We start from the raw sequence: 20,651 nt of genomic DNA, 5'->3' as shown, positions 1-20,651 counted from the left end.
TCATCCTAAACTGGGCACCACCACAGGCCTCCAGGATGAAATATTCCCCTCCTGCCCCAGCTGGGTGGACGGGGATGATCGGCAGGCAGCTGGAAGGGGGACGGTGGGATGGGAAATGTGGTGCTGTGTTTGCAAGAGGCACAGCCAGGACAGCCAGATTCTGCCTGGCTCCACAAGCACTGAGGGGATGATTCCCATCCTTTGATGTCTCCCTCTTCAGATCCCTGTCCTCCCTTTCTGCTGGGGAGTGGCAGTCCCTGGAGATTCCCAAGCCGTGATCCCTCCCTCCATAACCCCAGCAGCACCAGGCAGCCAGTGCTCTGCCAGGAGCACCATCATCAGTGCCACTAGCCTCAGCAGGACCCTCCAGGGTGAAATGCTGGGTCCTGCCCCAGAAATGGGATAGCCCAGATGAGAGATGGATCCCATTGGAGAGCCCACCAACGCACCCAGCAGAGACCCCAGAGAGCCACACTCAGAGAAAAACCGCTTTAATGGGCACAGATCTGGTGTGCAGGCATGCTCACTGAGCTCCTACATCACCCAAAAATAGACATTAAACAAAACAACAAAAATAGATCATTTCAGCTGCCTGAGAGTGTGGCAGGGGCAGAGTCATTCTGTCTTCTCTGGGGAAGGACCCTCATGGTGACCATCAGCAGGGCCGAAAACCGGGCCCTTCCCACCCATCACTCCTGGCCTCAGGATGTGGGAGGGGACATCCAAAGGCACTGGGGACCCTGTCCCTGCCCCTTCCACTTTTTACAGCCCCCACTGCCCAATAAGAATCCCTCCCTCCCTCCCTCCCTCCTGCCCCAAGGGTGCCAAGCCAGTCAGGATGAGAAAATTGGGGAGGGGGCCAGCAGAGGGGGGGGTGGCTGGCCCCACTGTGGGTCCCTGGGCTCCCTGTGGCACTACAGGGCAGGTGCAGTAGCAAAGCAGATGGTGTGCTCCTTCTTGTGGCCGTGCTTGGCATGGGGAGCTCTGGCACAGCCACCGCGGGGCTCAGCTGCTGCTGGGCTGCAGCTTGGCACTGTCAGAGCTGCTCTGGGAGTCAGGGGCCTTCCTCGCCTGCAGCACCATGGTCCAGTACCAGAGGAAGATGAGGAAACCTGGCAGAGGGGAGAGGAAGTGTCACAGACATCTTTTATGAAAAACCCTTTCCTTAGAACTTTTTCCCCCTGAGAAGCTGAGAGGCCTCAGGAGCAAAATGTAAACAATGGTTATCTGCTGCTGTGGAATGCAACAGGTGCATCTGGGATTGGTGTCATGCAGTTGTTTCTAATTCATGGCCAATCATAGTGAGCTGGCTTGGACTCTCTGTCCGGGACAGAAGCTTTTGTTATCATTCTTTCTTTTTCTATTCTTAGCTAGCCTTCTGATGAAATCCTTTCTTCTATTCTTTTAGTATAGTTTTAATATAATACATATCATAAAATTATAAATCAAGCCTTCTGAAACATGGAGTCAGATCCTTGTCTCTTCCCTCATCCTAAGACCCCTGTGAGCACGGGCACAAGGAAGCGTGGGTGAGCCCCCTTGAGGGACAAACCACAGTTGAGAGTGAGCCACACCCAGGCTGCCAGAGCTCATCCTGCACACCATCACCACCCCACCAACACCCCGTGAAAATCCTGCTGCTCTTCAGAGGAGCCCAGAGTCACTGGCTCACCTTGGAGGGAGTTGATGATGGTGAAGATGTAGAGGGAGACAAGGCAGAACACACCAGAGGTAAAGGAGAAGAAGATCAGCGCCCAGGGGATGCCCAGCAGGATGCTCAGCCCAAGGAGGGCCAGGACATGCTTGAGCTTGTGACCCTTTTTGTTCTGCCGGAGGATCTCCCGCACCATGGCCCCCAGCATGACCGAGTTAAAGAGGAACACCAGGCTGAAGAAACCCAGGTTCACGGAGTTATGGACCAGGGGGCTCGTGATCCAGCAGCTGGAGGGAGGAGAAAGGGCAGATTTATTATTTTATTATATATATTATATTAAGTTACTCTGTGTCCACCCACGGGGTCACGAGGAGGGGCTGGGAGAAGCACAGAAGTTGTGGAGCCAGCCCAGAGCCCACAGGGAGGGGGATCCCCTGGCACAAAACCCCAGAAAAGGCCCAGGCCATGGTGAAGGTTTGGCCAGCTGACTTTACCTATGGCCAGAGACCAGGTAACCCATGTGCCGTGACTCACATGGTTGCATTGATGGTTCTGCCATCAATGGATTCGTAGATGGGAATGGAGACGGGGCCGTAGTTGGTCCAGCTTGCCAGGAGGATCACCATCACACAGAAGACAGGGAGCCCTGGGTGGAAAGAGCAGAGGGAAGTTGCTGCCCTACTCCCTGGCCTTTGGACCTTCTGGAAGGACTTGCTGGCCCTTTCTCCCTGCACAGAGCACAAGCCAACATCCTCCCTCCCAAAGGGAAACCAGGGATGGAACACACATCAGGGGCACCTGGAATAAGCCCCAGCCTGGGAGGGAGTGGTGCTGTGCTGACCCCACCTGGGGACCTCCCAGGGATGTGGATCTTTAGGCCATAAAGATCACAAGATCTTCCTGCCATGACCTCCAGCCCAGAGCATGGCAGAGAAGCATGGGCACTTCCTGCATCCAGCCCTGGGCTGTCCTGGATGTCTCCTTCAGAAAGAAAGGATCCTATCACTATTTAAAGATCCCAAGTGGTGGCTCTCCATTGAGGTCTCCATTGCTGGCTGATCCCCCAGGATGACCCACCCTTGCTTTAGCACCAGCTTCTGCTCTCAGCCTTCCAGTCTCACCAAGGCTCCTGACAGACAGCTGCTCCCCACAGCTGTGTCTCCATCCCTCTCCAGGCCTTGTATCCCAAGGGAAAGACCCACCCCAGTGCCCCTCAGGGGGTCTCTGCCCCCCCATGCTCACCCCAGCCAACCAGGCAGAGCTTGAGCAGGAAATGGTCGTGGTAGGCGTTGAAGACTTCGATCACAAGCCTGTAGAGGTTGTAGCCCTCAATGCCCATCCAGGTGAGGCAGCTCAGGAGTGAGAAGTGCAGAAACAGCCCCCCAGCTGTGCAGATGGCCTCGCTGCTGCTGGCAGCCAAGTGCTCAGAGATGAGGAAGGTGATGTCCAGGAGGAAGATGGCAGCCAGCAGGTTCATGTGGATGTGCATGCTCGTGATCTGGTCTCGCTGTTTGCTTCTGCAGAACCAAAGGGAGCAGGACTCACCACCCTGCCTGGCCAGCACCAGTGGTGCCCACAGCACCCCACAGCCCTCATGGGGCACTTTGCCCCAGCAGAAGAGCAAGGAGACCCTTTGGTAGTGCCAGGAACTGAGACACCAACCCCACTGAGAGACCATCCATCCCAAATCCAGCCCCTGCAGCTGACCCTGCATTGAAGATGCTCAGAGGACTGAAGCATTTTCCTGTGAGGAGGCTGAGTGAGTTTGGGTTGTGCAGCCTGGAGGAGGCTCCAGACCTTAAAGCACCTTCCAGTGCCTAAAGAGAGCTGGAAAGGGACTTTGAACAAGGGCATGGAGTGACAGGACAAGGGAGAATGGCTTCAGTCTGAGGACAGGTTTAGTTTAGATATTCTGAAGAAATTGTGAGGATGGTGAGGCCCTGGCACAGGTTGCCAAGAGAAGTTGTGGCTGCCCCATCCCTGGAATTGTTCAAGGCCAGGTTGGATGGAGTTCTGAGCAACCTGGTGTAGTGGAAGGTGTCCCTGCCTGAGGCAGAGGAGTTGGAAATGAATGATCTTTCAGTGCCTTCCAACCCAAACCATTCTATATTTTATGATTCTAAGATTTCAGGTCTGAATCATCCACTTAGGATCAGTAACATGACTCAGGAGAAAACACTCATGTTCAAAACACTCATGTTCTCCTCCAGGTCCTTGAAAAGATCTTTGCATACTTCTGCTTGCTGCATCCATAACAATCAAGAAGATTTTCCAAAATCTTTGAAAAGAGCTGGTGTGTCTGAGCACCCTGCAGGAGACCTGACAGAGGGGGTGGACCCTGGACAGGAGAACTCTGCTTTCTTCAAACAAGGCTCCTTCATGATGCTTCTATCCAGGCCACCAACTGCTTGGAGAGCTTGTGCCCACCCAGGGGTTCATGGCCAGGGACAGGACACAGCAGGGAGTGTGGGGTGAACCATCAGACTGTACCTGAAGTAGAGGAAGAAAATGGTGCAAATGGAAGCCAAAGCTGAGATCAGGCAGCCAACGTAGCTTATGATACTCAGGTAATTCCTGTGCACAGAGGTGATGTCTGGAGAGGAAACCTGAGGAAGAGGAGGAGGAATGAGAGATGGTGAGGAAGAGCACCACTGGGAATGAAGTGAGGGATCTGAGGGAAGGTGCTACCCACCATGAGCACAGCAAAGTAGGTGAGGTGGTTGCACCTGCATTCTGTCTGGCTGCTCCCTGTCACTGTGGCACAGCCAGAGCTGTCCCAGTTCCCAGAGCTGCCTGTGCAAGAGAAAGGGAGAGCATCTGCTGAGCAGCAGGAACATCTGCCATGGCCTAAAGGATCTTCAGGGCCACGTGTCCATGGAAAGAGGGAGAACAAGAGTGGGGGGTCCCAGCTTGCCCCAGGCCAAGCACACATATTCAAACAGCCCCCTCGGCACAGCAACCCATCCCTAGGGAAGGGGAAAGCCTTAGGTTAGCTCTGGAGGGGAAAGGACCCTGACATCAGCCCTGTGGGGATGGCTTATGGAGATGGAGTGAGGAAGGGAGGTGCAGAGCAACCTTCACCCTGTTGGTGGGGCTGTGGTGCCTTGGAAAAGGGCCTGACTTCACTGCCGGGGGCACTCACCAGAGGTGTCCTCCTGCCAGAACACGCACAATGGGGTCACGTTCCTCTGCAACGACAAAACCACAGGTCCTGCTCAGGAGGCAGCTGTGGGTTTGCTGCCTGCCCAGCACTTCTGATAGGGGACAGCACGGGGCAGGAGACGGGATGGTCTCAGGAGACAAAATATGACTTGGATAAACCAGACTGCCCCTACGATGGGAGTGGGCTCCAGGCAGAGACCACTCTGTTAACAGCTGATGGAGCAGATGCCTCCTTCCAGATCCTCTTTTCCAAACAAAGGGTTCGGCTTTGAACGGGCACCTGGCAGAGCCGTGATGAGCCAAGGTCCTGCTGACACAGTGTGCCCCAGCCCTGATAACAGTGCTGGATGTGACACACCTGCCATGAGGCATCTCCTGGAGCGGGGAGGGCGGTGCCACCACCAGCGCACACAGACAAGCCATGACTGTGATCAGCCCCAGAAGCACAGCAGACCCTGCACAAGCAGGCCATGGGCAAGGACCTGCTGGACTGTGAGCCCACCCTAAGCTAGCAGGGGCTGAGCCCTCCTTGCCCCTCCATTCCTGGTGGGATCAGGTTCTGTGGGGCTGTTCCCCACCTACCGGGAGCTGGTCGTGGAAGAAGGTGAGCACCACTGGCTCGGAGAGGTTGGCCACCACTGTGTCCACCAGGGAGATGCTGACCACCTTGTCACCCAGCACGTGGCTGCTGTTTTCATCCTGTAGGAGAAGAGGAGGCAGTGGCAGGGTGGGAAGGGAGAGCAGCCAGGTGAGAAGTAGGGGAGGGTGCCCAAGAAGGTCCTGTGACTTTACCCATCAAGCTTTTAGCTCATCTTTGAAGCATCTTCTCCCAGTGAGCAGCAGCACCCTGGTCTGGGGGCACCCCTGCAGCCCAGGACCACAGGACACCCAGCCTGCCATTCACATGGGCATTACCTGGAACATGGTCTGCCTGTTGATGTCCATGACGAGCACCCTGTGCTCCACCACCTCCTCCCTCTCCTTCACCACCATGAACAGGCTGCTTGGCAGGTCCACTGTGAATCCCTGGACCTCTCCACTCTCCTGCAAAGGGACACTCATCAGGAAAGAGGTGTAGAGGGAGCATGCTGGGCCAAGAGCACCAGGGCAGACTTTGCAGGACCCACCTCTCTCAGGGGAGCAAAGGTGAGTGGCTGAGGAGCCGGGCTGGGCTGCACCCTCAGGACGGTGGCGTGCACAGTGGCCTCCCCAAAGGTCTGGTTCTGCCCTTCCAGCTCCACCTTGGCCAGCATCTTCTCCAGCTCCCCGAGTTTGCTGCTGGGCAAGGGGCACAGTGAGCTGGGTGCAGCAGGGGTGCCGTGGCAGCAGCAGGAATGGGGTGAGCCGGGACTCACCGCCGGAGCCTCTGCTGCTCCCTGGCCCCCGGGGCTGCTGCCAGGGGCTGGGCAATGAGGCTGTCCAGGACACTGAGCTGCTCCTCCACATCCTGCTCCCACACAGGCATGCTCTCTGGAGAGGCTGGAGGAATGGAAATGCCATTAAATGCATGGGCACAATTGGCTTCCTGATGCCCCAAAATAACTGGCAGAGCCCTGGTGGGAACAGAAAGCAGAGGGCTTCAAGGTGATCCTGAGCCAGGAAAGCTGATAGTGACCCCAAGCTACAGGGCTTTCCTGCCAACCAGAACTCAGCTCCCACTGAGGCCATGGGGACCTCATGGTAGAGACTGGACCCTGAGAAACCACTGCAAAGACCTTAATTTTCTGGGATTTTAGGCAGCATTTTGAAAATCTCCACCTTTAGGGATGCTGGGTACCAGGCCTGTCTTTGGGCTGCTTCAAGAAAACCTACATCCCCTTCAATCACCCTTCACACCAGGCTAAACCACACACTGGGAAACAATCAGTGCTCTGATGACGACTAGGGAACAGGCTGGGGACAAAACAACCCTTCAATTTCCTTAAAATAACATTAAATTGCATTTACCAGGGAAGAAGTATTCAGCTTTAGCATCCAGGGAGGTGTTCTTCCCACCCTTTATGATATAGGACACGTTGAAGATGTTGGCTCTGGTTCTTTCAGTCTTCTGACTCTCCTGTCCCCAGGAGATGCTGCTGGATGTGTCCCCACCCAGGGGGATGCTGTGCTTCCCATACACCAGCTGCAGGCTCCTGTTGGACTCAAACCAGAAGATGCAGAAGCGGTACCTGCCCAAGGTGGGGGGCAACCTGTACTTGTAGTAAGAGTTTCTCCTGCTTGGCAAAAAGGGCCTTTTTATGATCAGAGCCTGGGCCGTGTTCTCGATGGAGATGGTGGCAGGGCCGTGCTGGAAGATGGCAGAGCTCTCCTGGGTCTGGTTCCGGTCACCACAGAAGCGAAAATCCTCTTCCCTGTGGCCACTGGCTCCCAGCCCTGCGTTGTACAGGCACACAGGGACAGCAGATCAGCTGCAGGGACAGCCAGCCCTGCAAGCACCCCAGCCCTGCAGCAGCTGTCACACGTGGCACACCAGGCTCTCCACCCCAGTTATCCCAACCCTTAAAAGGGCCATGGTCCTGCAGGCTGAGTGACACCAGCCACGTCCCCAGTGTCACACCCACGCTGCTGACAGGGCCCTTTGGGCAACAGGACCTCCTGTCCTTCAGGGACACCCTCTCCCATGTGCCACCACCCACATCAGCAGACCTGTCCATTCCCTGGAGGGAGGGAGGGAGGGAGGGATGGATGGATGGATGGATGGATGGATGGACGGACGGACGGATGGATGGGATGGATGGATGGATGGGATGGGATGGAGGGATGGAGGGATGGAGGGATGGAGGGATGGAGGGATGGATGGGATGGAGGGATGGAGGGATGGATGGGATGGAGGGATGGAGGGATGGATGGAGGGATGGATGGATGGATGGATGGATGGATGGATGGATGGATGGATGGGATGGAGGGATGGATGGAGGGATGGATGGATGGAGGGAGGGATGGATGGATGGATGGATGGATGGATGGATGGATGGATGGATGGATGGATGGATGGATGGATGGATGGATGGATGGATGGATGGATGGAGGGATGGATGGAGGGATGGATGGAGGGATGGATGGAGGGATGGATGGAGGGAGGGATGGAGGCCACCTCCTCTCCCTGGAAAGGACACATTCTGCCCAAGAGACCCACCAGAGCACATCGTCCCAGGAGATGTTTTACTTCTGTGGAAGCTTTGGTTGCACACATCTCATGGTGCCCCTCAGCCAATGTTTTGGGGCTGCCAGTTACTCCCAGCAGCCCAAACCCAGCCCACCATCCCAAGGCAGGACAGTCTACCTTGGAGGAGGGAGAGAAGGAGCAGGAAGAGGACCTTCATCCTGGGCAGCTCTACCTTGGCTTGGCCTTCAAGGTGACAGCAGAGCCTGAAAGGGTACAAAGGGAAGGGACCACATGAGTATTTGAGCATCCCCCATGCCATGAGGGCAGGGATGAGAGCAAAGGCTGTGCAGGTGGGACACCAGCTGGTGTCACAGCCAGCTCCCTTTGCCTGTGCCTCCAGAGGAGCCAGGAGCACTGGGCATCCAAGCTGGCTGTGGGCTGGAAGGAAGGCAGAGGCTGGGAGCCCCTGAGCTCTGAGCATGGAGAGGGTGCCCCAGCACTCCAACCCAAGAATCCACACAGGAGGGGTCCCAGGGTGCCCCAGCACTCCAACCCAAGAATCCGCACAGGAGGGGTCCCAGGGTGCCCCAGCACTCCAACCCAAGAATCCACACAGGAGGGGTCCCAGGGTGCCCCAGCACTCCAACCCAAGAATCCACACAGGAGGGGTCCCTCCCCTCTTCCGCTCTCAGCTCCACATCTCAGTGAACACCCTGACTTGTTATCATAAGTGATAGGAACAGAAGGAAACTGTGGTTTCCTAATTTTCCAGCCCTGAAATTATTTTCTTGTATGTTTTCAGCTCCTGCAGATTAGCTGAGGAGCTGGGCACATTGCAAACCACCCCATCGTTTCAGCCTGCAGAAACAGGCTCTCCCAGGCACATCCTGGCAATGCCAGCACAGCAGCCATGGCTGCCCAAATCTGCTGCTCACAACCAGCTGGGCCACATCCTGCACAGCCCCTTTGCCCATCCTTTCATCTGCCACCCTGCTCCACCACCCTTTTCTTTATCTTTGCACGTGGAAGAGCTTCTGTGACCTCCGCCCAGGCCAGCACTGAGCACCCTCAAGTGCTCCCACACCCCTGCACTCACCCAGCCACTGCCTACACACATACAGCTTTTTTCATTGTGCTTTCCGCCTGCCCCAGGCCACAGACTGCACCTCCAGCTCTGCTGGGATGCACCAAACGTGGCCTCCTCCTCACCCTGCTGTCACTGCAACCATGGGACACACCCCGCCAGGGTCTGTACCCTGCAGAAGCCCCTCAGGGTGGGACAGCATTGGTGGAGCTGTCAGAGCTGCTGGCCCAGCCCAGCACTTGTCAATGCCCAAAGTGAAGCCAGCACCCTTGGCCACTGCTGTACCCACTCCTGCGCTGCTCTCAAACACCCCCCAAAAACCTACCAAGCTGTCAAAACTGTTTTGTTTGCACCAACCAGCATCACCTGCAAAGGCTCACAGCTCTCCCAGATGCTCAAGGGTCATCAGATGCTCAATAACTCATTAGCAGATTTCTCCCACCAGCACAGGCTTTTCTGGAAGTTTCTCCAGCAAGCACAGATCCTGCACAGGTGTACAGCCCACTCCACATCCTTCCCCCCCTGTTTCTTGTGGCAATTTATCATCAGCGGACGGGGGCTTCGGGTTGTTAATTAACCTGCTGCCGTGGCTGTAGCTAAGTGACACTAACGAGGTCTCCCAGTGTGAGCTGGGAGGGTTTTGCACAGGCGTGACTTGGCAGGAGTAAATGGATTTGGATGGGGCTGGCACCCCAGTGCCTTGCCACACACTTAGGAATCTCACCTATATATCCAAAAAACATGGACCTGGGGTGGCAAAATGCTGTGGGTAATGGAAAACACCTGGAGCACTTAAAAGCAATGGAGCTTCAACCATGTTGAGGCAGCACAGAGCTGGCAGGCCAATAAAGCATCGCCGCTGGATGGGGAATACTGAATGCTAATGAGGCCTCAGCCCACCCCACTGTGCTGACATCTTTAAGGTTTAATTGGGAAGGTTGGAGGAGAGGATCAGCCCCTTTCAGTGTTACTCAGCTGGGACCAGAAATCCCTGTGGGAAGCAGGGTGGGGGAGCCGGTATTTCGGTATTTCCCCTCCGAGCCCTGTGTGCTCCTGCTGGCCCGACCCTGATTGCCGCTTCCTGAGCTGAACAATAGCAAGAGAAAATCCCCTGAAAATGGTTTCACTGTGAGAAACCAGGGCCTCCATCCACACTGGCAACAAGCACAGCAAAGGGAGCAGGATGTGCTGGGTTCTCGTCAGGGCTGAATCCTGCCTCGTCATCTTCCCATGCCCGGATGGCAGTGGGGAAAAATTCCTGGCTTGGTGTCAAAATCAACCAGATCACATACAAAGAGGTGGCAGACACTCTGCCAGGGCTGCACAGCTTGGAGCAGGCTCCCTTATCAGCAGAGAGGGAGGCTTATTCCTGGGCACCAGTTCTTATCCTCCCATCACCATAAAGGTACTGGCCTTGGGAAGAAAAGCCAAAGCATCATACTGAGGTCTCTAAACCTCAGGTGAATGGAGAGCAGGGGGAAAAGACTTAAAACCCCACAAACAAAGGTGTTTACTACAACCTTACTGCCTTCTGGGTGACTTGGCAGCAGGCATTTAAGCTTTTGGAGGTGGCACGTGGCTTCTGGACATGACGTTTTTCCCAAGGAGAAGGGAAGATGTTACTCCCAGCTCTGATGACTCAAACAAACAGAGGATGCAGGGAGATCCAGGAGCTTTTATCTGTTTTCCTTCCAGCTCCGTTAGGAAAGTGACACTCTGTTCCTCGAGGTGTGAGTGAGTCTGAACTCGTCACCACAGTGGTTACTCAGGCACTCAGCAGCATGATGAGGAAACTGGCACAGAGAGGCAAGCCACGACAGGTTCCTGGAGATGCAAAACAGCTTTGGACAACCAGCCCTTCATTGTAGGGACCAAAAACAATGTGCCCTGGCTCTGGAGCTGTACAGGACGTGAGCACCCCATGGGGGTCCCCCTGCAAAGGGATGCCCCAGCGTCAGTGTCTGAGTGCTTCACAAAGTGCCCTTGTCCTTGGCCGGTGGTGCGTGCCCAGGGCCAGCCTCACGTTATTCATGGCGTTGGCATGCGATTCCCAGCACTGGTGGGCTTGGCTGATGCCCAGGGAGTCAAGGGGCAGCTGCACTGTGCCAGCAGCCTGGCACTGCCAAGCTGTGCCTTGGGGTGCTTCGGCTTTTCCCGGGCCATGGCACTGCACAGAGCACCCAGCACCTTCCAGATGAGCCTTGCCAAGAGGATGAAACCAGATCTGCTGGTGATTCCCACGGGAACGGCACAGCTCCCTGCCAGATCTGCTCTTTGCCAGCCACTGGCAGCCATCCCTTCCCACAAAGGCTGGCATCCCTCCACACAAAGGTGGGGAGAACCAAGGGGAGGCTGGCACAGGCGCCTGCCAGTGCCTGCAGCTCCTGGGACGCAGCATTTGCTTAGAGCTGGGTCTTGACATTCAAAACTTTTTTAAAAATTTCCATTTCCTAAAAAACACCACAAACAGAAGTACCACAGTCAACTAACCCAGCACTTCCTCCAGTGCCAGGGCAACACGGCACCTAGCTCAGCCACACATGAAGCCTTGTGGCTCCAGCAGCAGCCACACACACTCTGCAAAGGACCAGGTACACCTACGCTGGGCTGAGGCTGACGTGACACGGTTACAACACAGTGCAAGGACATCTCTGGCCACAGGGATACAGACAGTTGTCCCTGCCACACGCTGCCACCACACAGTCTTCTCTGAGAGCAGCTCCATTTCTCCTCCTGCACATCCCCCTTCCAAATCACTCCATTGGGTTTCAAATGGCTCCCAAAACACCCTGTCCACTCCTTGGGTTTCAAATGGCTCCAAAACACTCGGTCCACTCCCGGGTCTTCCCATGAGCAAGGTCCTCATGGCCTGCCTCTGCTGCAGGTGCCAGGCAAGGGAAGTGCAAAGTAGCTCAGGACCACCCCAAATCAGGTTCCCAAGTATTTGGCATGGAAAGCAAGGTGCTGGAGCCTAAGTGAGGGCAAAGCCTGCAGCACCCAATGAGCCAGGTGACAGACTGTGGGCCTCCCAGATTCCTGCCAAAGCCCAGCTGTCGGGTGAGCTGATGGGAAAGGAGCTGGTGAGTCCAAGAGCTCCTGAAAAGCAGGCGCCAGCAGGCTGAGCCCAGCTGGTCCCGTGCAGACATTGGCACGCTGGGAGCGACCCATCCTGCTGCCTGTGAACCACAGAGCTCTGCCCCTGCACCCACGGGTGCCACCGCAAGGTGCAGGGATGGCCAGCCCCAGGGATCCCCCTTCAGCCAACACACAGTTGCTCCAAACCTGTTCCTCTGCAAATAGCAGCCCCCAGGCCGCAGGATTAAGAGCTGGACTGCAACCAAGTATGCAGCATTTTCAGGCCTTGGCTTAATTCACGTAGGAGCTGTGAACCCAGCAAGGGACACGGCAAACCCCACTGTGGCTGCAGTCCCAGGCTCAAAGGATTTGCCCCCTCCCCATCTCTGCAACACTCCTGGCTCCCTGATGGTGGGGGAGCTTGTGGGGGGGTGGGGATGGGGGCTGGGGGGTTACTGCAGCCCTCAGACCATGAAATGAGCTTTGGCTGCCTTCCCTCCACAACAGCCACTCGGACTTGCTGCCAGGAGGTTATTCCAGGAGACTTCATTTCAATTCTCCAGCTGGTCTCACTGAGCTGTGCTGGTCTCTCTGGAGGGGCAGCACAGACAGTGGGTAGAGACCACCCCAAGCATCCTACATCCCGTATCCCACAGAGACATGCCAGGACCGGCACGAACAAACTGGGATGTTGCAGGAGGAATCCCCCCAAAAGGCATTTTAGGGAAGGGAGATCACCCTGTCGAGACATGCCGGCGATCCCACGGGATGCTGCACCCTCCGCCGGGAGGGAGGAGAGGAAGGAATGAGGTGTGCTGGTGGTTCCCAGAAAGTGGGAAGCAATGGCCACACACCGGCCGGGGCTTCGAGGAGCTCAGCTCTGCCGCTGGCAGCAGCGCCGGTCCCGGCAGCTCCGGGGCTTTTGCGGCTTCACGGCCCAGGAATCCAGCCTGGCTGCGGGGCAGGCGAGTGCGAGCCCACGGCGCAGGGATGAAGGTTGGTTTCGCAGATCACTGGCACCACGGCCACCAGCAGAGTCCCCGGGCGCTGCCCAGCCGCACGCATCACCCCCAGCGCTGCGCCCCCGCACCCGGAGCGGGGTGCCGCTCAGCCCCCAGAGAGACCCCTCCGCTCCATCCATCCAGCCAGGCTGCTCCCTGCCCGAGCAAGCCGGGGCGCTGCCGGTGCCGCCGTCCGCACGGAGCCCCCGCACCCCATTCACTCCCGTCCCGCCGCTCTGCCCGCGCCCGCAGCATCCCCTCTGCTCCCGGTACCGGGCAAACGCCCCTCAGCGCGGCCTCTGGGACTCCCACGGGGGGCACCGGGCTCCGCGATCCTCCCCCGTCCCGGCTCAACCGCTCCCCGTTGCTTCCATACCTGGAGTCAGTGCGGGCTCGGCTCGGCTCGGCTCGGCTCGGCCCGGCCCGGCACCGCCCGGCTCGGCCCGGCTCCGCTCAGCTGGGCTAGCACGGCTCGGCGCGGCTCGGCCCCGCTGCCCCGCGCACCTCTGAGCGCGGCTGCTCAGCGCGGTGCCCCGGGAGCCGTGCCCCGCCCCGTCCCCTCGCGGCCGGTGACTCAGCGGGGCGGTACCGGCACCGCTCCCCCCTCACCGACCCCTCCGAGAGCCCCCGGGATCGCTGCGGGGTCGCCGCCGTCCGGCACGGCACCTGCCCGCTTCTGCTCGGCCCGGTTCGGTTCGGCTCGGCGCGGCCCGCAGCGCCTCCAGCCCGGCTCGGCTCAGAGCGGTATCCCGGGACCGGCGGCCCCAGCCCGTTCCCCGGCGAGACCCCCCGAGATCGCCGCCCCCGGTCACGGCACCTGCCCAGAGAGCCCCGGGCCGGCAGCACCGGGGGCTGCGGCCCCCCCGGGCCGGTACCGGCCCCGGCACCTCCGTGGGCTGGGGAGCTCGGCTGGGGACAGCCGGGCGTGCCGCGTCCCGCCGCCCTTCAGCTGCGGGCTGGCGGGCGTCCAGCGGCGGAGCCAGCAGGCTGCACGCCTGACTGCCAACGGGATTAAAAAATAACAATTAATGGGAAAGCAGCCGGGACGGAGTGTCCCGGTGACCCCTGTCCCGCTCCCCTGGAGCAGGGTGTGAGGGAGGAAAGGAGCAGGGCAGGGAGCCCAGATCCCAGGACAGGGAGGAGAGGGACGCACAGCGCTCCCCTGGAGCAGGTGGGATGGGGTGTGGGGTGTAGAGCCTGGACGCGACCACAGCGCCCTCAGCACCCACCCCAGGGCTGGAGATGGTGGAGATGGGCACCCCGGGGCTGCAGGCAGCGCTGTTGGAGCGGGTAAAGCTGCTCCTGCAGCGCCTGCACCCAGCCCTTTGTGTGTGCCGCGGGAAACAGCCGGGCTGGAGAAAGCCCAGACCAGGGAGAGGAGGGAGCAGGGCGGGAGAAGTGCCTTGGGTAAATAGTTGCTCTTGCAGATATTTTCAATGGCTTGAATGAGACTTTTCTTTCTGCAGGGGGAAGGGCGCGAACAACTTCCCTCTGCAGCCGGGAAGGTGATGGACCTTGATCCACGAGGATTGTGCCAGCGCAGGTGCCATGGCTGCTTTGGGATCCCTGCAGCAGGGAGCATCCAGCAGTTTACATCACCCCACTGGGTTAATTTCCAGCTCCAAGCCTCAGTTTCCCCGGCTGCCACGGGACAAGGCTCCCATGGGAAGCAGCTCACATGGCCGGACCGTGGCTAAAGCGGCCGGACCATGGCTAACAGAGCTGCCTTTGAAGTCCGGCCGTCCCCACGCCTCGGGGAGCTGGGCGAGCTCTCAAACGCACTGCTCGGAGCAGCCAGAGCCGAGGGAGCATCGCGGGGAGCCAAACCTCCCTCCCACTGCGGTCATCCCGACCGGCTCCTTGGGAAAACGCCATAAATCCACCTCCCGGGAATAGCCCTGCTAAACCCAGGATCAGGCTCTCCTGGAGAGGGGAATTAGGTGCAGACCCCTCGGACCAGCGAGGAAAGAATTCTTTTTGCTGCTGCTCGTGGAACAAAGAGTCTTTTGTCTGCATCCGATGTTATCAGAAGTTATTTTTAGGTCAACGCCTGCACTTGCTGGTGTTGTCGGGATTATCTCCGAGTCGACAGACCTTCAAAGACTCTGCCTGAGCACGAAGAGGGAGGAAATCCTTGTGTTGTCTCTTGGAAGGGACATTTGCCCTTGTACTCGGCCTGATAAGGGTTTATTGCTTCAACTGGGGAATTCCTATGAAAGCCCTACAACTTCTTAAGAGTCCTAAGAACTCCTAAATCCATTAAAGCGCCTAAATATGCTTAAAGTTCCTGAAAGTCCTAAAAGATCCTGAAAGCCCTGAAAGCTCCTAAAGCCATAAAATGTCCCAAAAACCCTACAAGATCCTAAATGCCCTAAACCCCCATAAACCCAAAAAGTTCCTGAATATCCTTGAAGTTCCTAAAAGCCCTAAAAATCACTAAAAGCCCTAAGAGTTTCCAAACCTCTTAAAAGTTCCTAAAAGCCCCAAAAGTTCCCAAACCCCCTTCAATTTCCTAAAAGCTCTAAAAGCTCCAAAAGAACGCTAAGACTTCCAAAATCCTCTAAAAGCCCTAAATGTTGCTGAAAGCTCCTCAAGGCTGCGGCGGCGGGAGGGAGGGATCAGCAGATCGCGGCGGCGGGGCGAGGGGATGGGCAGACTCCGGCAGGAGAGGGCACGCCGCACCGGGGCTGCTGCCAAACAAGGGAGACAAGCGTGGGCAGGGGAGCCCTGGCGCCGTCTGCAGCCGAGAGCTGTGCCCAGCAATGCCAGGGTGCCCAGACACCCCCAAAACCTCTCGGGTGCTGCCAGCAAAATGCCACCATAACCAGGGCTCAGCCCAGCTCCGGTGGATGGAGGAGGATGAGGATGAGGAAGCAGAAAGGGGCTGGTGGGAGGGGATGCCTCTAGATCTCTCATCCAAATCTGGTGAGCAATGCCAGAGCAGCCTGGGGAGTCTCTAGGGGAGTGTCTCAGCTACCTTTGAGCGGCTGTGGGTGCTCGTGTTCCCCCCTCGCTGCTGCTCCACCTCCTGAGCCTTCCTCCTGGAAAAACATCCGGTGAGGAGGTGGGTCCGCCCCACCCCACGTCGGGATTTCTCCTTCAACGAAAACAGCGACACAACAGGTGCCAGGGCAGTAAAACCGAACCTGTAGGCACAGCAATAAACCGGATTATTTGTTTAGGTTCGGCTTTGCAAATAAACTCCGGGTGATGTCAGAAAGTCTGGGGGAAATTGGTCCCCGCGTGTGTCTGCACGAGCATCGGGTGAGGATGCTCCCATGGGATGCAGTAACTGGGCTCATCAGCTCCCCAGCAGACAAGTCCCAAAAGCAGATCCCAAAATGGACCCAAGGTCTTCTCCAAACCTTCCATTTCCCACGTGGATTTACTGTTTTTCCTGGCTGCCTGTTTCCCCAAAATCTGTGGCATTTGCTATAATTCCACAGCTTTGCTCCTGGAGCCAAGGCTGGCTCTGAAGCCTGAAGGCACCTTGGTTCCACCAACCCTCCTCTCCTGGGGGAAAGGGATGGCACAGCCCCTCCAGCAGCCCAGCCCTGGCTCCTGCCAGGCAAGGTGCCCAGAAAGGGAAATGGCACCATTTCTCCTCGAGAAGGTCATAGGGGCCAGGCCCCCTCCTGCCCATGCCCAGGTGCTGGATGGAGCCAGCCCTGGCACCGTGGCACTGGGGGGATGGGAGGCTCAATCCCAACCCCTGCTCCCTGGGGAGTGCTCCAACCTGCTCCTGGTGTGGCAGGCTGGGAAGAGGGTGACCGGCAGTGGGCTCAGCTGCCCAAGAGCCAGCGTGTCCCACCAGTCCCCAGAAGGTTTAGTTCCCTGGGGACCTCCCAGGGATGCTGTTCCCGCTGCCAGGAGGCAATCACCGAGCGATTGTTTTCCAAGCACCACCGGATACCGGAGCAAGGTGGACGCACGGCAGCCAGAGTGACTCACAGCACAAACCCCCAAATCTGGAGATGGGGAGAACGGGCACGGAAAGCGCTGGGATGTGACTCTCCCGCGATGGGGCTCATGGGGGAAAGTCGGGCGCTTGGCACCTCCCCAAAGCCGCAGGCTCTCAGTGAATAGCTGAAGTCACCGCCGGAGCGGTGAGCCATGCACAGCTCATCCCGTGCGAGCGGGGGCAGCGCGGGGCCCGGCGGGCAGCGGGGAGGGGACGCAGAGCCCCGGCGGGACGGGGGCACTGACGGGAACGCGGCGGCGCTGGCTGCCCTTTGTGCCCGGAACAAAGAACAACAGCCAGAGGCTTCCTTCGCTGTCCAGAAGCGGGAAGGAGCCAGAAAGGGAAATGTCACTCGGCAGAGAGGGGCAGCGTGTCCGGTGGGGCTCTGTCCCCTGCCAGAAACGGGCACACCGGCTCATGGCACCTCCCTGGTTCACCCTGCAGGGACAAGCGTGGGGGCTGTGGGGACCCTGATGTCGCCACAGGCGGATTTGCCATGTTGCGATGCTGGTCTGCATTCCAGCAGGCAGAGCGGGATGTCCAGCTCCAAACCTCAGTCATCAGGAGAGGAAAAATCCCGGTAACATTTCCAGGTGATGTCTGGTCTATGCGAATGCACCATGGGCTCAGGACCGACTCGCTGCCCCCAGCTGATGGATTTTGTCCCTGCAATTTGTCCTGGCTACTTATTTCCACAGGCTGGATTGCTTCAACTCCTCCCGAAAGTGTTTGGTCATCTTGAGGAGCTCTGCTTGGCTCTGCCTTCCTCAGTGAGAGCGGGAGGAAAGCCGAGTATCAGCTCACTTACTCACTTGCCATCCTCTCCTCCACCCAAACTCGTCTGCCCGATGCCAAGACAAAGCCCTGCTCACCCATTTTCCCGCCGCCCCAGGGCTGCGGGTGGCCTCCACCCCTGCGCTGGATTTGGGGCGAGAGGGAGGGCGTCTGGTGTGATGCTGTCGTGGCTGAAAACCCAGGCTCGGGGTGGTTTTGTGATGCCACGGCCGTACAGCCCCTCCTGCCAGCCTGCAGCCGTGCTGGCACCGAGCGGACCTGGGGGATGTAAGCGGAGATCTCCCGCTTTTCACCGTGCCTCGTGAGACGCGCAGTGGCAGCTCCTCAAGGGGGCTCAGAGGTCCCCTACCATTTGTCAGGGCACATTTCGGCACCGCTCATCGCCACCGGCCGTCCCTGCGCCTGCACATTCCCGATGTGGGACCATTCCTGCGATCCTTGTGCCATCTAGTGGGACCTGCACCAACCACCCGGCGGGTGTCCGAGCGGAGCAGAGCCCGGCCAGAGGCGCCCGGCTCAGCCGGCAGCGGAGGGGACCCACACGGGCAATGCAAACGCGCTGCTAAAGAGAAGCAGCGGCCACTGCGGGTCGCTAACAGAGACACCACGGGCAGGGGGGCAGCCCCGCGGTCCCCAGGACACACAGCACCCCAAGCTGCAGCCCCTCAGCAGCAGCTCCCACCACCCAGAGATTCAGCTTTTAGCCCCAGGGCTGTGCCCAGAGTGTCAGGGTGCTCAAACTGTCCCGCGGGGCAAGCTGTGCCTGGCACCCTCGCTGTGTCTGCTGTCTGTGCTGTGCCCAGCCTGCCTGGGAAATGTGGTGTGCCGGGGGTTCCTGGGGTGCACATGGTGCTGATCTCCACTCTCTGTGAAAGGACACAGGAGGTGGAATGAAGTTGCTGCAGGGGAAGTTGAGTTTGGGCATTAGGAAAAGGCTTTTCACTGAGAAGGTGGTCAGATACAGGGACAGGCTCCCCAGAGAAGAGGTCATGGCATCAAGCCTGGCAGAGTTAAGGAGTGTCTGGATGATGTTCTTAGCAAACATGGTTTGCTTTCAGGTTGTCCTGCAAGGGGCAGGGAGTTGGCCTCAGTGTTTCTTATGTGTCCCTTTGAACTCAAGATAGTCTGATCCTGTGATAGCACAGTGGATGCTATTGCCAGGATGGAGCCACAACACTCCATGACACCCCCAGTGGCCACAGCACAGCCCTCCAGCAATGCCAGCTGGCCTAGCTGAGGGAACAAAGGTCTTTTTTTTTACCCAAAATTGTTAGGTTTGCCCCAAAAGGCTTCATCTTGTGCTTCATCTTGGCTGCTGGGTCCAGCTGCAGGGATGTGGCCATGAGCAGAGTTGCAGGGAGCAGGGGTGACTCAGCCACAGCAGTGCTCATTGTGGGGCAGCAGTGCCACGCTGTGCTTGCCCAGCACCTGCATCCACTCGTGTCACATTTCTAGCTCTCAGTTCATGACTTAGGGCAATTCTCTGCTTCAGTCTGACCTATCCCAAATGGGGGCCCTTTGGGAACAGATTTAAGGGACCTGCTGGCCTTGGCCAGGGTGGAAACCCAGAACTAGAGGAGAAGGGCATCAGGACGGTGATGCTTGGACCACAGACGTGGGTCACTGGCCACATCTTTTGGTGACACACCCCAGATCAAGGAGGTTTGATTTTTGCAAGGGTAAGCCCCACAAATCCCAGGATGCTGCAATGCATCCTCGAGCCTGCTGGTGTCACCAAGCCACGCATGTCCGAGCAAACAGTAAAGACACGCTTGGATAAAACTTTGCCGGTTTTAGCGCCGGGAGCGGGTTAAAGCCGCAACCACGCGCCCGCAGCTCTGGCCAAGCCGCCTGCAAAATCGCTTCACCGGCTGCAAGAGACGGCGCCGGCTCCCCTGGCACAAGACGCTGGGATAGGGGCGTAGGAGAGGAAAGCATGCCTCGCCTCCAGCTTTTTGGGGTTGTTTCCAGCTGGAAAAAAAAAAAATCCGATCTTGGAAAGAAGTTTTGCTTTAATTTGATTTGGTTTCCCCTGCCTCGCTCGATCCTGGAGGAGAAAAAGTTGCTGGTGTCCCATGGCATCGATTCCACGTCCCGCGGAACACAAACCCAATTTTTTGTCTGAAAGGCATCCAGCAAAGGGAACGAGACAGCGGCAAAATGGTGGTTGGGGTTTTTGCCGCTGGGCCAGGAGGGAGCCAGCACGGGTGTGTGTGTGGGGATGCAGACACCACGCGGCCACCGCTCATCCGGGGTGCCCCGCGTCCCCCAGCGCGTCCCCGGGGCAGACACGTGTGCGCAGCCCAGCAGCAGCCAGGGGCAGGGTCCCCAGCCTTGGGAGCGCTCGCTGTCCGAGCCCCCGGGCCCGGCACGCTGGGCAGGGCTGCCCGCAGCCTCCGAGCGCCGGAGCCCCACGCGTGCGGCCGCCCCGCCCGTGCCACGGGGCAGGACACGCAGCGCGGCCCGGACCGGCCCCCGGGCGCGGGCGGGGGGCGGGAGCGGCGGCGAGGGGAGGAGGAGGAGGGCGAGGAGGAGGAGGAGGAGGAGACTCGGCCGCAGCGCCCCGGCCCGCGCGGGCCGCCCGCACCGCCGCCGCCGCCACCGCCGGGTGAGCGACCGGGCCGGGCCGGACTGGGTCGGGTCGGGCTGGGCTGGGCCGGGCTGGGCTGGGCCGGGCCGGCGGGCGGGCGGCGGCACCGGGAAACTTGGGAGAAACTTTGTTGGGGGAGGGGCCGCGCCGGGCCGGGCCGGGCCGCGGTGGGGCGGGCGGGGCCGTGGCGAACCGGGCGGGGCCGGGCCGAGCGGTGCCTCCC

General features: G+C 58.6%; 1 protein-coding gene across 3 annotated transcripts; it reads right to left on the bottom strand.

The window, feature by feature from the left end:
- Positions 1-475: 475 nt before the first annotated feature.
- Positions 476-13,584, bottom strand: LOC118691325 (adhesion G-protein coupled receptor G1-like). 3 transcript variants are annotated; one of them, XM_036390479.2, is made up of 14 exons: positions 13,459-13,584; positions 8,100-8,185; positions 6,764-7,189; positions 6,172-6,295; positions 5,944-6,094; positions 5,732-5,860; positions 5,399-5,515; positions 4,797-4,842; positions 4,347-4,447; positions 4,145-4,260; positions 2,897-3,171; positions 2,189-2,300; positions 1,673-1,941; positions 476-1,112 (listed from the first exon to the last, which is right to left on the bottom strand). In XM_036390479.2, exons 2-14 carry the CDS (start codon positions 8,137-8,139, stop codon positions 1,006-1,008), a joined length of 2,013 nt encoding a protein of 670 aa, XP_036246372.1. In that variant the 5' UTR covers positions 8,140-8,185; positions 13,459-13,584; the 3' UTR covers positions 476-1,005. The 3 variants fall into 3 exon arrangements, with proteins under 3 accessions (XP_036246372.1, XP_036246374.1, XP_036246373.1); XM_036390481.2 differs by having other exon boundaries at positions 5,944-6,091; positions 13,459-13,583; XM_036390480.2 differs by lacking the exon at positions 13,459-13,584 and adding an exon at positions 10,527-10,960.
- Positions 13,585-20,651: the final 7,067 nt, after the last annotated feature.

Source organism: Molothrus ater, chromosome 12, assembly GCF_012460135.2.
Source record: "Molothrus ater isolate BHLD 08-10-18 breed brown headed cowbird chromosome 12, BPBGC_Mater_1.1, whole genome shotgun sequence".
Taxonomy (NCBI): Eukaryota; Metazoa; Chordata; class Aves; order Passeriformes; family Icteridae; genus Molothrus; species Molothrus ater.
The sequence above is the reverse complement of the archived record's forward strand: the minus strand, read 5'-3'. Positions and strand labels throughout refer to the sequence as shown.